We start from the raw sequence: 14,959 nt of genomic DNA, 5'->3' as shown, positions 1-14,959 counted from the left end.
TAGTAATTTGCCTCAAGGAAGGAAATCTAGTCTGGCCTATATAGAACAACAGTGCCATCAATTTAGTTAGAATTGCCTTCTCAGTCCCGAAGTTATTAATGCCAAAATTCACAACCTGTGAACAAGTAGATAAAAGCAATTAACAGAAACATTTGGCAACACACACAAAATGCTGTAGGAACTCAACAGGCCAGTAAGCATCCGAAATCTTTCTTTTGTACTAATATTTATAGAATCAAGAGAGAGTTTAATATAATCTAGGAACTAATGCTTCTTTCCTTACAACTATTTCAAACGATTCAGTGGAGAGGACTGGCACGTTTTCAATGTGCATAACTATGATTCATCCCCCATCGAAATTGATTCAGGCTTAAGAACAGAAAATATTGGAAACAACTCGGTGGGTGAGAGAGCATCAGCGGAAAGAAACGTTTCAAGTGCCAGACCCTTTGCCAGAAATAAATTTTTTGCAGCCTCAGACCCCTCAGCAATTTTCCTAATCCGAGGGAATTGGATGTTTAGTATAAATGAATGCGGAACTGTCTTCGCACTATCAGCAAGTCACTGAAGCAGTTCAGTTACACAGAAATAAAACGCTTCCTCCTGCCAGAGATTTAACCCGGCCGCTAACAAGAAAACTGAGGCTCGGCCAATCAGGTGCTTCCTCTGGAGCGTCTCTAGGCTGACGGCTAATCAGAGATCTCCGGCGTGTTTCCAGGCTGGCGGCCAATCAGATACTCGCTCCGGAGTGTCTCCGGGCGGGCGGCCAGGCCGCGCATGCTCGGTGTTGATGTCCAACACATGGCTGAGGGGAGGGGCGTGGGCGTCACAAAGGGCGTAGGTGACGTCACGGGGAGACGCTGGTGGTGGTGCGGGGGACGGACGGACGGGAGAGAGCGGGCCGGGCCGCCGCCGCAGCCGCAGCTGGTGGGCCATTTTACTCCTGTCACTGTGGGGCGAGCACAGATAATCAGTAAAACCATATCTTAGCAACGTGTACGCCAACAATAAGTAACGCAGTTTGCTGTCTTTTGTAAAAGAATATTTAAAAATATTTATCTCCATGAGCTGGGGCTCAGCTTGTATCTCCCCCGATGTGTGGAGCACGGGTTTGATTTTGTTGAAGAGCCCGACGCTGTGAAGGAGGAAGGAGGACTTTTTCCTTTCCCCCCTCCCTCCCTCCCCCCCCTAACTTGGTGAAGTGTCCAAAAAGCGTCGTGTATTTCATCGCCCAGTGCCCATCTTTATTTCCCAGCAGTTGATTTTTTTTTATTTTCTTCCCCCTGGTTTATTTTTTTTTGTAAACCCCCCTTCCCCCTCCCTCCCTTCCTTCCTCTGCCTTTCTGCTGCAGCCTCCTCGCCCACCACCATGGCTCAGCAGCAGATGACGAGCTCTCAAAAGGCCCTAATGTTGGAGCTTAAGAGTTTACAGGAGGAGCCGGTGGAAGGTTTCAGGATCACTTTGGTGGACGAGTCCGACCTCTACAATTGGGAAGTAGCGATCTTTGGGCCCCCCAACACCCTCTACGAAGGAGGCTATTTCAAGGTAAATGACATAACCAGGGGGCTGAAGGCCCTGTTTACATCTCGGATCGCGAAGCCTTTTCTAAATTGTGATAAAAGTGAGCGGTGTCATTTATAAACGTTAATACCGTTCAATATGTTTTTTGTTTTCTTACGGCTTCGTGTTAGGAACCCATTGAGCTTGAGCTCAGAACAGCAGCTGAGCGTTTTGTTAACTTGGATAAACAAATCTTCCCCCCTCCCCTCCCCTCGCTGTTTTGTCTCTTGGCTTAAATCGCTTTTAAATTCGCGAAGAAACAGAAGTACTTCAAAAATTGTGTTTAAGCTGCATTTCAATAGGACGCTCAGGGTTATTTGTTTCCCTTTGAAGTCGCTTAGAATTTTAAGTAATCAGTTTCTTTTGTGGCAGATATGAGAAGTGTTATTAACGAACACGATGTCTTTTCATTGTTACTCGCATGGAGATATTACGATCTGTGCCTAATAATTTGATACGACCTGGAGTTTATGGGACTTGTAGAATTCAAGAGTTTGTATTTAATGTAATTTTAATCATTTGTGAGGCTAATAAATATCTGGCCTCTTAATGAGGAATGATTGTTGATTTTTCACGTTCTGGTCTAAGAATGTGGAATGATTTGATTAAAGGTAATAAGATGCAGTTGTAATATTACTGTTTGTAGTTTGAGAACGTATTGATTTTACTGATGGCTTTTTTTCTGCGGCAATGTTTCTTCCTGCACTTTGTATTTCTTTCCTTGGATAGCGAAGTTACCCCGGTGCTTGTGAGATTTAAATTCCGTGAATTTGGTTTTATGTGTAATGTGCATTTATTTTACTGTGCTTGGTTTATTTTTTTACGAAGGAAGCCGCTGACTGCATTGAATCGCCCACCTGCGCAGTAATAAACTGCATTAGCTTCCCAGTATCCCTTATTGCAGCAGATTCCCTTGTCTTTCACCACCTCTTATTAAAGGGATAGGTTACGTAGGCATCCTTAAAAGTCATAGACTCTCGAAGTCGGGGACTTAGTAAAAGCATTGATGTAAACATTAGAAACTGTAGGAGCTTTCACTTTGGGAGAAAATGTCTATTTTTTATGGAAACCTAATTTTGGTTATATTGATCGATACGGATAAAATTGTAATTTTTGAATTAAGTGTAAAACGCATTGGGCTAGTTTAATCCTGTTCAGTTTCCTCTAGTAAGCTAACGTTGCATGCTGCTTTGCCATCTGATGATAAAAGGCGAGTGATGGCTCCTGACACTTAATCCATTTGGGTGCTTTTAATTGTATTTCTGTAGATCACTTGTTATTTTATAAATTCAGAAAATTAGACATATTTCATAGAAGTACTTTGACAGGTTATGTAACAAGGAGCAGAATGATATATTTCCAAGTAAGCAAAAAAGTATAAATTATAAATCTGGGTCAAATGTAACAATTGGCCTGTGCCACTGATTCCTTTATTTGTTTTGAAGATAAACAAAACAACCTTTCAGAATCAGTGGCATATATCGTGAAATTTATTAACTTTGAGGCAGCAATACAATGCAATAAATATAGAAAAAAACTGAATTATAGTAAATATATGTGTGTATGTATATTAAATAGTTGAATTAAATAAGTAGAGCAAAAAACAAATAAAAAGTAGTGAGTTGGTGTTAATGGTTTCAATGCCATCTGATTCCTTAATGGACAGAGGGGAAGAAACTATTCCTGAATCACTGAGTTTGTGCTATTAGGCTTCTGTACCTCCTTCCTGACGATAACATTGAGAAGAGGGCATGTACTGGGTGGTGGGGGCCCTTAATGATAGATGCTGCCTTCTGAGGCACTGCTCCTTGAAGATGTCTTGGATACCACGGAGGCTAGTACCCAAGATGGAGCTGACTAACTTTACAACTTTTTGCCACTTCAATATTATGTAGTTGCCCCCCACCACCCATACCAGAAGGTGATGCAGCCAGTCAGAATGCTCTCCATGGTACATCTGTAGAAGTTTTCAAGTGTTTTAGGTGACAAACAAAATCTCCTCAAACTCTGAATAAAATATAGCCTGATTTCAGATAGACATCATCCAGTTGAGACAATCTGTATAATACAACCAAATTGATAGTATTTAATTTATCAACTAAGATGAAATGCAGTTTCGGTCTCCTTAAATGTTGTATATCAAACTCTTGGGGGGGGAAAAAAAAACTCCTGTCAAGTTTGATGAATATGTGTTTATAAGCTTCAAAATATCTTCTTGGGCATCCACCCAAAATGGAATTGGAGTAAGCCATGATTTTGACTTTCTATGGGGCGCAGGCGGAGATATTTAAAACATCCTTAGCCATGGCTGTGATCTGGGAGGACTGAAAGATAGCTAATGTTATTCTGTTTAAGAAAGGCTCTAAAAACAAGCCAGGAAATTATAGGACAATGAGCTTGAATTCAGTCGTGGTTATAAGGTTCAATGTTTCCATTTAATATCGAGACATGTATATAGTATAAAAAGGGAACGTACGTCGCATCTGGAGTTTCTCCGGTTAGTGGACGATTTCCCTCCACGCTTCTCTGACGCAGTGGGGAACCGCGTACAAGGCAAGTTACAGCAGTGGTTTGCCATTGCCTTCTGTTGGGTGAGTTTCTAAAGAGATCACCAGCTCGTAACCCAGCACGGATGGATACTATCTGAAATTCTTACTTTCTGCAGACATCCACGAAACAGAAGAAAAACTCAAAGAATGAATGACAGGAAAATGTATTTGGGTATGTGCCTGATTAGGAATAGTCAACATGGCTTTGAGCATGCCAAGTCGTATTAAGCCAATCTTGGAGTTTTTCAAGGAAGTTGCTAAGGAGGTTAATGAATGGTGACATGTTGTCTACAATGTTGTTTGACAAAGCCCCGCATGGGAGGCTGGTCCAGAAGGTTAAATCACTTGGTATTCATGATGAAGTAGTCAACTGGATTCAACATCGACTTAGCAGGAGTGGTAGTAGATGGTTGCCTCTCAGACTGAAAGTCAGTGACTAGTGGTATGTCACAACGATTGGTACTGGGTCTGTTATTTATCATCTATATTAATGATTTGGATGATCCAGTTAATTTGCAAGATTGGGGCCCAGTGGGTGGGCAGCTAGAAGGCCATCAAATCTTGCAGGTTGATCTGGACCTTCTGGGAAAATGGGGTGAGAAATGGCAGATGGAATGAAATGCAGTGAAGTGTTGTACTTTGGGAGGACGAACATGAACGTGAATGGTAGGGCACTGGGTTGTGCAGTAGCACATAGGACCTGGGAATACTAATCCATAATTCCCTAAAAGTTGAATCACGGGGAGGTAAAAAGTGCTTTTGAAATATTGGCCTTCATTAAGTATTGAGTACAGGAATTGGAATGTTATGTTGAAATTGTGTAACATATTGGTGTAGCCAAACTTTAGAGTATTGTATGCCGTTCTAGTTACCTACCTACAGGAAAGGTACAAGTTTGAAAGAGTACAGAACAAATTTACAAGGAAGAAAGAAAATATAGGGCTATTTGGAAGGAAGGGTTAAATTGATCTTGGAGTAACTTAAAAGGTCAACGTAATATTGTGGGCTGAAGGGCCTGCACCGTGCTGTACTTTTCTATGTTCTATGATGTTGCCAGAACTTAAGGGCTTAAAATACAGGGAAATCTTGACTAGGTTAGTACTTTATTCCCTGAGGGGTATGGAGAGAGTGAATGCTTGCAGGCTTTTCCGCTGCATATTGGCTGAGGCTAGAACTAGAGGTCAAAGGTGAAATATTTAAGGGAAATTTGAGGGGGATCTTTTCCACTCAGAGTTGTAAGTGTGGGATGAGCTGCCTGCAGAAATGGTAGATGCACGTTGAAATTGTTATCATTTAAAGAAGTTTTGGACAGCTATGTGGATGAAAGGTGTGAAGGGCTTCAATCCTGTTGCAGATAGATGAGACTAAACAAAAGACCGAGTTGTTATGTACTAGTCAAGATGAGGGCTTTTTTTCTGTGCTCTAGTGCTCTGTTTCTATGACTATAAGGGTGTATTCTAAGTGCCAATCTCGCTTGCTTAGAATAACCATTGACCAAATACCAGAAAATTGTCGCCACTATATTGGACCTCATGACTGGGAGAGGGTTCTGGATGGAGTAGAACTTAGTGGTTACATGAATGTATACGAAGATTTCTTAAGTTCTGTGTCTTCAGAACTTAGTTTGCATCAATGACATTAGATAAGTAAAAGTTCACCTGTAACATTAGTTATTTATTACTAAATAGACATCGTTAGTCTTGTGAGACCATGAATTTGCGCCTTGGAAGGTTTCCAGGGCACAGGCCTGGGCAAGGTTGTATGGAAGACCGGCAGTTGTCCATGCTGCAGGTCTCCCCCCTCCATACCACCGATGTTGTCCAAGGGAAGGGCAAGGGACGATACAGCTTGGCACCGGTGTCGTCGCAGAGCAATGTGTGGTTAAGTGCCTTGCTCAAGGACACAACACGCTGCCTCAGCTGAGACTCGAACTAGCGACCTTCAGATCACTGGACTGACGCCTTGACCACGCGCCAGCTATTACCTTAAAAACTGACCAAGCATGTATATCAAAATATTTTTGGAAAATTACTTGTGTTTGGTCGACAACTTTGGTCGTAATGATCCAGTTATAAGTCTGTAGAATAGAAATCTATGGATATCTATATTGGAATGTATATAGTGCTTTCTATAATACAGGCATCCCAAAGCACTTCACAGCCAGGTAAGTATTTTTATAGTGAAATTGGTATTGCAATGTGAGGGATGCAGTAACCATTGAGCACACACCATGGTCTCACAAAGAATGCTGAATTAATAGCAAGAAAATATTTTGGTTGTGATGGTCAGCTTAGACCCGATAATTACTCACCAGCCAGTCTTCAGATAATACCATGAAATCACTCGAGGGAGATTTGAGACCCAACTCCATATTAAACACATTTTTTCATAGTTGAGTGTTGGTTATGGTGCTCTTTTTCTAATCCTATAAAATTTGATTTTTATTTTCTTTATCAGTCATGATACTACATTTAGTGTTGATTTTGCAAAAATGTAATTTTTCTTGTGTATTGGACAATCCTTTCAATTACTTGACTAGGGAAACAATTTGGAAAGATGGAATGTGAGTGGACAGTGAATGTCCATAACATGCATCACTTCAAGTCAAAATACCATAAAATTTACTATCTTTGGCTGTTCACATATTCCCTTTGCAATTTACTGTGTTCCACTTCTTGACAAAAACTTGCCTGATTCCTTGGACACCATTAATCTTTCTTGTTCCAAAACTTGTGCAAATAATCTGTCCCATGTACCCAGCACCTATCACCATTCTTGTAAAGTCCCAGTATTACTATGTATTTTTTTGCCCAGCTTTAACTGCTCAAAGCACTCTGATCTAGTAATATTTAAGGGAAATCTGAAGGGGTGTTCTGTAAGTGTAGAATGAGCTGCCTGCGGAAGTGGTAAATGCGAGTTCAAATTGCAACATTTAACAGAAGTTTTGGATAGCTGTGTGGATGAAAGTTATGAGAGGTTTTGGTCCTGGTGCAGAAGGAGGGAAACCTACAACATTCTGCCCTGGCTTGCGTATCATAGACATTTAGGCCGCGATATCCATGGCTGACCCCAACCAACGGAGGGCCTCAGAACCACAGCATTATCCTTGCTTCTGTATCTAGTCTCTTTACTTACACTTGTTTGGACTGGTTTGTTGACTTTGCTTGCTTTGTACTGTAGGTCAAGGCACTAAAAACAAATGTCGGAATGTTAATGTTGCAACTGTACAAAACATGGGTTTAAAGCAGGAGTTTCAACCTTTTTTATGCCATAGATTAATACCATTAAGCAAGCGGTTTGTGGATCCCAGACTGGGAACCCCTGAGTTCTGCCATGCTTGGAGTATTATGAGTACTAGTATATGGTTCGGAGTATCAGAGTATTGTTCTTGTTCCCATATGATAGGAAGGATGTGGTCACACTATGGAATATGAAAAGGAGATTTGCCAGGGATTGGCTTTAAGTTATTGGCAGAGATTGGTCAGTATATCTGTTTATGAAAGGCATAGATAGTCATGCACACTACCTCCATTTTTTTGTTTTTTGTTATTTTTGCACTACTTATTTAATTTTTAAAATATATTTTTCTTTTAATTTATAGTTTGTTACGTATTGCACTGTACTGCTGCTGCAGAACAACATATTTCACGATATATGCCAGTGATATTAAACCTAATTCTGAAACTTTTTCGCAATGTAAGGCATAGTTTTAAGGGGCTGGACTTTTACAAGGGGATGTGACTGATTTACATAGAACAATTTACTAGAGAAGGTGACAGAACCATATGCAATTTCTATATTTAACAGGCATTTAAAGCATAGGTGGATGTAGTCCAAATTTTAACAAGCGAGATTAGTATAAATGACAGAAAAGTAGACATGAACGTTGAAGGTTGAAGGGTTTATTTTTATGCTGTGCAACTCTGATTCTAAAGTAGACAAAATCTTTGTTCTTTGATGGCCTTCACCAATCCAAATCTGTTGTGTATAAGTGGCTTTGACTGAGTATCAACAGATCACATGAATACAAGGAACAGTACAGCTGAGCCTAATCCACTCATTGCCAGCAATGCCCACGTTCTGTAAATTATTAAAATATAATGTGGAAGTTTAGTTGAATGATAATCAGGCAAAGAAATCCTGACTGATACATCCTTTATGCTCCATGACTAAGGACCGTAGGGTACTCCTGTGATGGGTTAACTCATCAAAGCGATGTGATCGAATGTAGGACCTCTGATTGATCAGTTAAGTGAGTGGTTCATTCTGGTATAAACGGAGCCATAGAGAGATGATATTATCAAATAATCTTTTATTAAAGCTTTCTTTAACAAATACATTCAGGAGTGTTTGATGGCTCTGAGCCTGTGCTGGAGTTTAGAAGAATGGCAGGGGGGATCTCATTGAGACCTATTGAATATTGAAAGGCCTAACTAGAGTGGATGTGGGAAGGAAGTTTTTATAGTAGGGTGGAGTCTAGGACCAGAGGGGACAGCCTCAGTATACAAGGACATTCCTTTAGAACTGAGATGAGAAGGAATTTATTTAGCCAGAGTGTGGTGAATCTGTGGAATTCATTGCCACAGGTGCCTGTGGAGGCTAAAGTATTTAAGGCAGAGATTGATAGGTTCCTGATTTGTAAGGGTGTCAGAGGTGAGAAGGTGAAAAGTGGGGTTGAGACAGAGAATAAATCGGCCATGATGGGATGGCAGAGCAGACTTGATGGGCAGAATAGCCTAATTCTGCTCCAATGTCTGATGTCATTATGGTCAATTTGGAAGGAAAGGACATGCATTTGTACAGCATCTTTCATAACCTTAATGTTTCAAAGTTCTTCAGTTATTTTTCTAGAATGTTATTTTTTCATTGGTAAACAGACAGATCATTTGTGCAGTGCAAATCCCAAGAACAGTAGAATCACGTGGACATAACGTGCAACTTAACAGTGGCCCCGTCTGGCCTACCTGGTCCATGCTGATCCTGGAGCCAAGCTGTGCTAATTTCATTCGTCTGCTTAAGCCCATGTCCACCAACCACATGCCAAAATGCCTTTTAAACTGTGTAATTGTCTGCCTCCTCCACTTCTAACAGCTTATTCCAGATGCTCACTGCCCTCACTTACCCCTCAGGTCTCCTTGGCTGCGTAGGTTTAGGGAAGAAAGCCCCGCCAAACTCATAAGATTGAGGCGTGCGCGATCCCACCCCAAACCCTGGTTTGTGTGGATGCTGTATCATTTGCTACCCTGTTACAAATAAATGCCATGAAATACCAGGAAGTGCACTGCATACAATTGAAGGAATTATATTTATGAATCTTAATTAAAGGGTTAGAAAAGAATAACAAAAAGAAAGGGGCCCATTCTAATTGAACAGTCAAGTGCACAAGTTGGAGCTCATCCTGAACTTCTCTGTCAGTCTTCGCTGGGCCCTCGGTCAACTTGAAAGCACACACCACCTTCCGAACATCGTTCGCAATCCATCTTGAACAAACGGGTCTCCCACTGGATCGTACGCTACGACTGGTTCTCCCCAGCATCTCTTCTCGAACGAAAGCCACAAGCCCAACCTCAGTGTCCCTCACCAGAGAAACCTCCCCTTAATCCGACCATCCTAACTGGATGGCACACATTTCTGCTCTCTTTTATCTTCAGCAGTAACCCAAACAAGCATGAAAACAGAACAGACTGCTCTTACAGAACTGCTAAAATGAAATACATACAGCACAACAGTAAAAATATGAACCAGGGCATTACATTTAAATTTCTGCCTTTAGCCCTGTTTCCTGCAGTTTGGATTTCCCTTCTCTGGAAAAAAGATTCTGACTACCAATCCTAACCATACCTCCACTACCCTCACCTTAAGCATCTTCCCAAAAACCTCCTGAGCTGGAAGCTTTCTTCAGGATCTTAAGAGAATTACTTGTGAAACTGCAGAAAGTTAAGTATGTATTAGATTGAATTCGGAATCACCATGTGCCTGAATATACTGATACTATGGATTATTCTCATAATCTTTGTTAACCAAGGTTAGTACACACATGCAACATTTCATAACTATGCAGTGTAGGCCAGAGAGAACTTTTGGTACAACAATAGCTTTATAGTGATAAATGACAAAACAATGCTTCCTTCAAAATATATCTACTATGTGTTTACCAATATTAAGAATGCTTGAGATTCAAAGATATTGCTGTTTCATGGCAATATAAAGAGCGGACATTGATGGATGTCTATCTACATCATGTGTGCTTCGAGTCAAAATCTGAATTACCTGTGCAGGAAATTATATTAAAACAGCTTATGTCTTTATTATTTATTGTAATGCCTGCACTGTTTTGTGCACTTCATGCAGTCCTGGGTAGGTCTGTAGTCTAGTGTAGTTTTTGTGTTGTTTTTGTATTGTTTTATGTAGCACCATGGTCCTGAAAAATGTCTCGTTTTTACTGTGTACTGTACCAGCAGTTACAGTAATGTTGAAATGACAATAAAAGGTGACTTGAAGTCATGTTCATATAAAACAAACTGCATACAGAAGGAACTGTGCCTCTAGAGGCCAGAACAATGTCTCTCAACTTTAATTCAAGTTTAATTGTGATTCAACCGTACGCATGTATACTGCCAAATGAAGCAGTGTTCCTCCAGGGCCAGTACATAGTCACACGCAGCACAAAGTTATAACAAATACAGTCACAAAAATAAAAACATCTCCATAAGGTCATACCTTGGCTTGCTGAGTTCTAGTGAGAATAAACCCAGCCTATCCAATCTTCCTTAGAACTATGGCCCTCCATGCCAGGCAACCTCCTAATTGTACTTTTTCAGTGCTACTGTATCCTTCCTGTAGAGTAACCAGAACTGTACACCAAGTGCAGTCTAATTAATTTTTGTACAAGAGCAACATAACCCAACTCTAGTACTGAGTGTCTCAGCCTATTAAGGAAATGATACCAAATGCCTTTATCACTGCCTTATCCACCAGTGTCAACACTTTGAGAGAGCTATGACCTTGCACCTCTGCACATCAGTACTCTCTGCCCTATTAGAATTTGACCTCTTCAAGTACATTAGCACATACTTGTCTGGATTAAATTATATTTGCCACCAGTCTTCGCAACTTTTCCTCTGTAACTCTCGATATTTTTTTCAGTATCTATAACTCCACCAATTTAGTAATTGCAAGTTAACTAATGATGCCCTTCATAAAATGTATTTATTGTAAACAACAAAGTTGTGTGGTACTTCCTACAGATTTCTCATCAGACTAACACCCATCCACCACTGCCCTCTGCCTCCTATCTTCCAGCTAATTTTTGGTCCATTATCAATTATAAATTAATAAAACCATTTCATTAATATTTCTGAAACATAATGTTGCTGGAAAACTAATTCATACCTTTATATCGAATAGACGAGATTACTGCAATACATTTTTTACTGGCCTTCCAAAACCATTTACTGACAAACTTTAACCCATTCAGAATGCTAGACTTTTTAAACTAAAATCAGGATGAGGGATAATATCACTCCCATCCTAGGTACTCTGTATTGGCCTCCTGTACCTTTTAGAATTGATTTTAAAGTTCTCTTTCTTGTTTTTAAAGCTCAATGGTCTGGGACTAGAGTACATCTCAGTTGTTTTTTCCACCCGTTTTGCCCAAGTTGGGACCCAGCCAGATTCAAACTCTGGACCATCCACCTTGGAGTCCAGTGCTAATGCCACTCCACTGATAAAGTTTAAGGGAATGGGGGACTCTCAGATCCCTGTAAACAATGAATCAAGTACTGACTATGTCTGTGACTGCAGTGTGTTTGAATAATGTCTCACAGCTGCCTTCTTTGGAGCAAGATGGTTAAAGTTCGTCCAGATCCACATAGATGTCTCTGGGCTTTTCACACCTTTTGATTTTGACAAAAAGCAGTACCTGATGGAAATTAGACAGAACATTCCTTTCTTAATTAAAGCACAAATTTGACGGATGTTCTTATCTTTGTCATTAAGTTGTGGCTCCAGCAAACCAGGTAGGACATTCTTTTCTTTAATTAAGGTGGCTGAATTGTCTAACAAATTGATTGTACTTTTGTACCAATAGTCCATTGACTTGGCCAGAATGGTTATCAAACTGATTGTTCTCTGTATCAATAGTCCATTGACTTGATCGGAATGGTTATCAAACTGATTGTTCTCTGGATCAATAGTCCATTGACTTGATCAGAATGGTTATCAAACTGATTGTTCTCTGGATCAATAGTCCATTGACTTGATCGGAATGGTTATCAAACTGATTGTTCTCTGGATCAATAGTCCATTGACTTGACCGGAATGGTTATCAAACTGATTGTTGTTTTGTATCAGTGGCCTTATAACTTCTGACAATTCTGACATCAGGCAGTGACATTGTAGAACCGCCGGGGAGATGACAAGGGGTCTCCCTGATGTCAGGTCTAAGTTCACTCACCAGCTGAGCTCGAAGAAATAAACGGGTGAAAAGATAAGTAATGATCTTTTTGTGCTGTCGTTATTTGATCCAGCAAAGTTACGTTTACACCACCACTGGCTGACCCTATTTATACCCCTAATAATTTTGTATACCTCCATCAAATCTCCTCTGGATCTAAGTTAAGAAATTAAGTCCTAACCTATTCAATCTTTCCCTGTAACTCGGGTCCCCCGGACTCAGCAACATCCTTGTGAATTCTCTCTGTACTCTTTTAACCTTGTTTACATTTTTCCTGTAGGTTGGTGACCAAAACTGCTTATAATACTCCAAATTAGGCCTTGCCAAATACAACTTCAACATTTAACATCCCATCTCCTGTACTACAAATACATTGATTTATGAAGGCCAATGTGCAAAAAAGCTTTCTTTATGACACTATTCACCTGTGAAGCCACTTCCAACAAATTATGGACCAGTATTCCCAAATCCCTTTGTTCTACCACACTCCTCAGTGTTCTACTGTTCATTGTGTAAGACCTATTCTTGTTGGTCCTACCGTAGTGCAGCCTGCCCTTGTCCACATTAAATTCCACCTGCCATTTTTCCAGCTGATGCAGATCCCTTTGCAAGCCATGATAGGCTTCCCTACTATCCACTACACTCCCAGTCTTGGTGTAATCCGCAAATTTGCTGATCCAGTTAACCTCGTTATCATCCAGATTGTTGATATAGATGTCAAACAACAGTGGACACAGCACCAGTCCTTGCAGCACACCACTAGACACCAGGCCTCCAGTCAGAGAGGCAACTATCTACTACCACTCTCTGGCTTTTCTCACAAAGCCGATATCTAATCTAATTTACTACATCATCTTCGATGCTGAGTTACTGGACCTTCTTGACCAACCTCTCACCCTCCGGAATCTTTTCAAATACTTTGCTGAGTTCCATGTAGGAAACATCCACTGCCTTGTCTTTATCGACTTTCTTGGTAACTTTCTCGAAACACTCTTAAGATTGGTTGGACACGACCTACCGCGCATGAAGCCATGCTGACAATCAGTCCATGTCTATCCAAATACTTGTATATCCAGTGTCTGAGAATATCTTCCAATAACTTTCCCACAACTGATGTCAGACTCACTAACATATAACATCTTGGTTTGTTTAGAGCCTTTCTTAACCAGTGGAACAACATTGGCTATCCTCCATTCCTCTGGTACCTCTCCTGTTGCTAAATATTGAAATATCTTTGTTAGGGCCCTGGCATTTTCTGCACATGGGTTCCCTCAGACCCTATGTTTTCCCATAGGGTCTGAGGGAACACATGTCAGGCCCTGGGGATTTATCTACCCTGATTTGCCATGAGATAGCAAACAATGAAGTTTGAAGTTGATGCCACTTTGCCTCACTTCTGTAGACTCTGCGTCTGTCTCTTGAGTAAATACAGATACTAAAAAGTTACAGGTTTCCCCAGCCATCCGAAGGTAGAGCGTTCCTATGAAACGGTCCGTAAGCTGGAATGTCGTAAAGTGAAGAAGCAATTACCATTCATTTATATGGGAAAAATTTGTGAGCATTTGCAGACCCAAAAATAACCTACCAAATCATGCCAAATAACACATAAAACCTAAGATAACAGTAACATACAGTAAAAGCAGGAATGATATGATGAATACACAGCCTATATAAAGTAGAAATACTTTTCCACAATCATTGCCGCACTGTTCTCCGTAGCAAAAATCTCACGCAAGTGCCGTCGGCAGAAAATCTCACGCAAGCGCCATCGGCAAAAACACGACACAAGCGCTCTCCAGTAACCTTTAAGCTATGAAGCTGCCAAATCATACCAAATAACATGTAAAAATACACAGCCGATATAAAGTAGAAATAATGTATGTACAGTGTAGTATCACTTACCGGAATTGGGACAGCACTGAGCACACTGATGATGGTGTGTTAGGCTGAGTCATCGCAGGTTGGGGTGGTGCAGTGGCCCCCACTCTCCGGGCTGCGGACAGATACCGATCCGTGAAGCATGCAGTGGCAGCCGGAACACACCCAGCACATCTTTAAGAAAAAAGCCGAAACAAACAAGCTAATTAATTAGGTGTCACCTGGCATGTAAATGTCGGCCCAGATCAGAGGCGACGCAATCGACAGTCACCTCTGATCTGGGCTGACATTTACGTGCCGGGCGGCACCTAATTAATTAGCTTGTTTGTTTCGGCTTTTGTCTTAAAGATGTGCTGGGTGCCTCCCGGCTACCGCTGCATTCTCCGCGAATCGGTATCTGTCCGCAGCCCGGGGGTTGGGGTGGTGGGACACTGGGGTGTCGGCTGTTTCCATCAGGGCAGGCAGCTCATCTGCTTCTATGTCTGCCTGCCTCGATGTCGAAGGTCGAGGTTCGGC

At 41.0% G+C, this 14,959-nt stretch overlaps 1 protein-coding gene across 4 annotated transcripts in view; it reads left to right on the top strand.

Moving 5' to 3' along the window:
- Positions 1–845: 845 nt before the first annotated feature.
- The window catches only part of ube2r2 (ubiquitin-conjugating enzyme E2R 2), a 102,405-nt gene continuing 88,291 nt past the window's right edge, over positions 846–14,959 (top strand). For 2 of the 4 annotated variants that reach the window (XM_072252335.1, XM_072252333.1), the window contains exon 1: positions 1,460–1,546. Coding sequence is in view for 2 of the 4 variants with exons in the window: in XM_072252331.1 (XP_072108432.1) it covers positions 1,370–1,546 (177 nt within the window). In the remaining 2 variants the exon portion in view is untranslated. Of the gene's footprint in view, positions 997–1,352; positions 1,547–14,959 lie in introns of those variants that run through there. The other 2 variants (XM_072252331.1, XM_072252332.1) reach the window with 2 other exon arrangements.

Source organism: Mobula birostris, chromosome 3, assembly GCF_030028105.1.
Source record: "Mobula birostris isolate sMobBir1 chromosome 3, sMobBir1.hap1, whole genome shotgun sequence".
NCBI classification, from domain to species: Eukaryota; Metazoa; Chordata; class Chondrichthyes; order Myliobatiformes; family Myliobatidae; genus Mobula; species Mobula birostris.
This window is presented reverse-complemented; position numbering and strand designations above follow the sequence as displayed.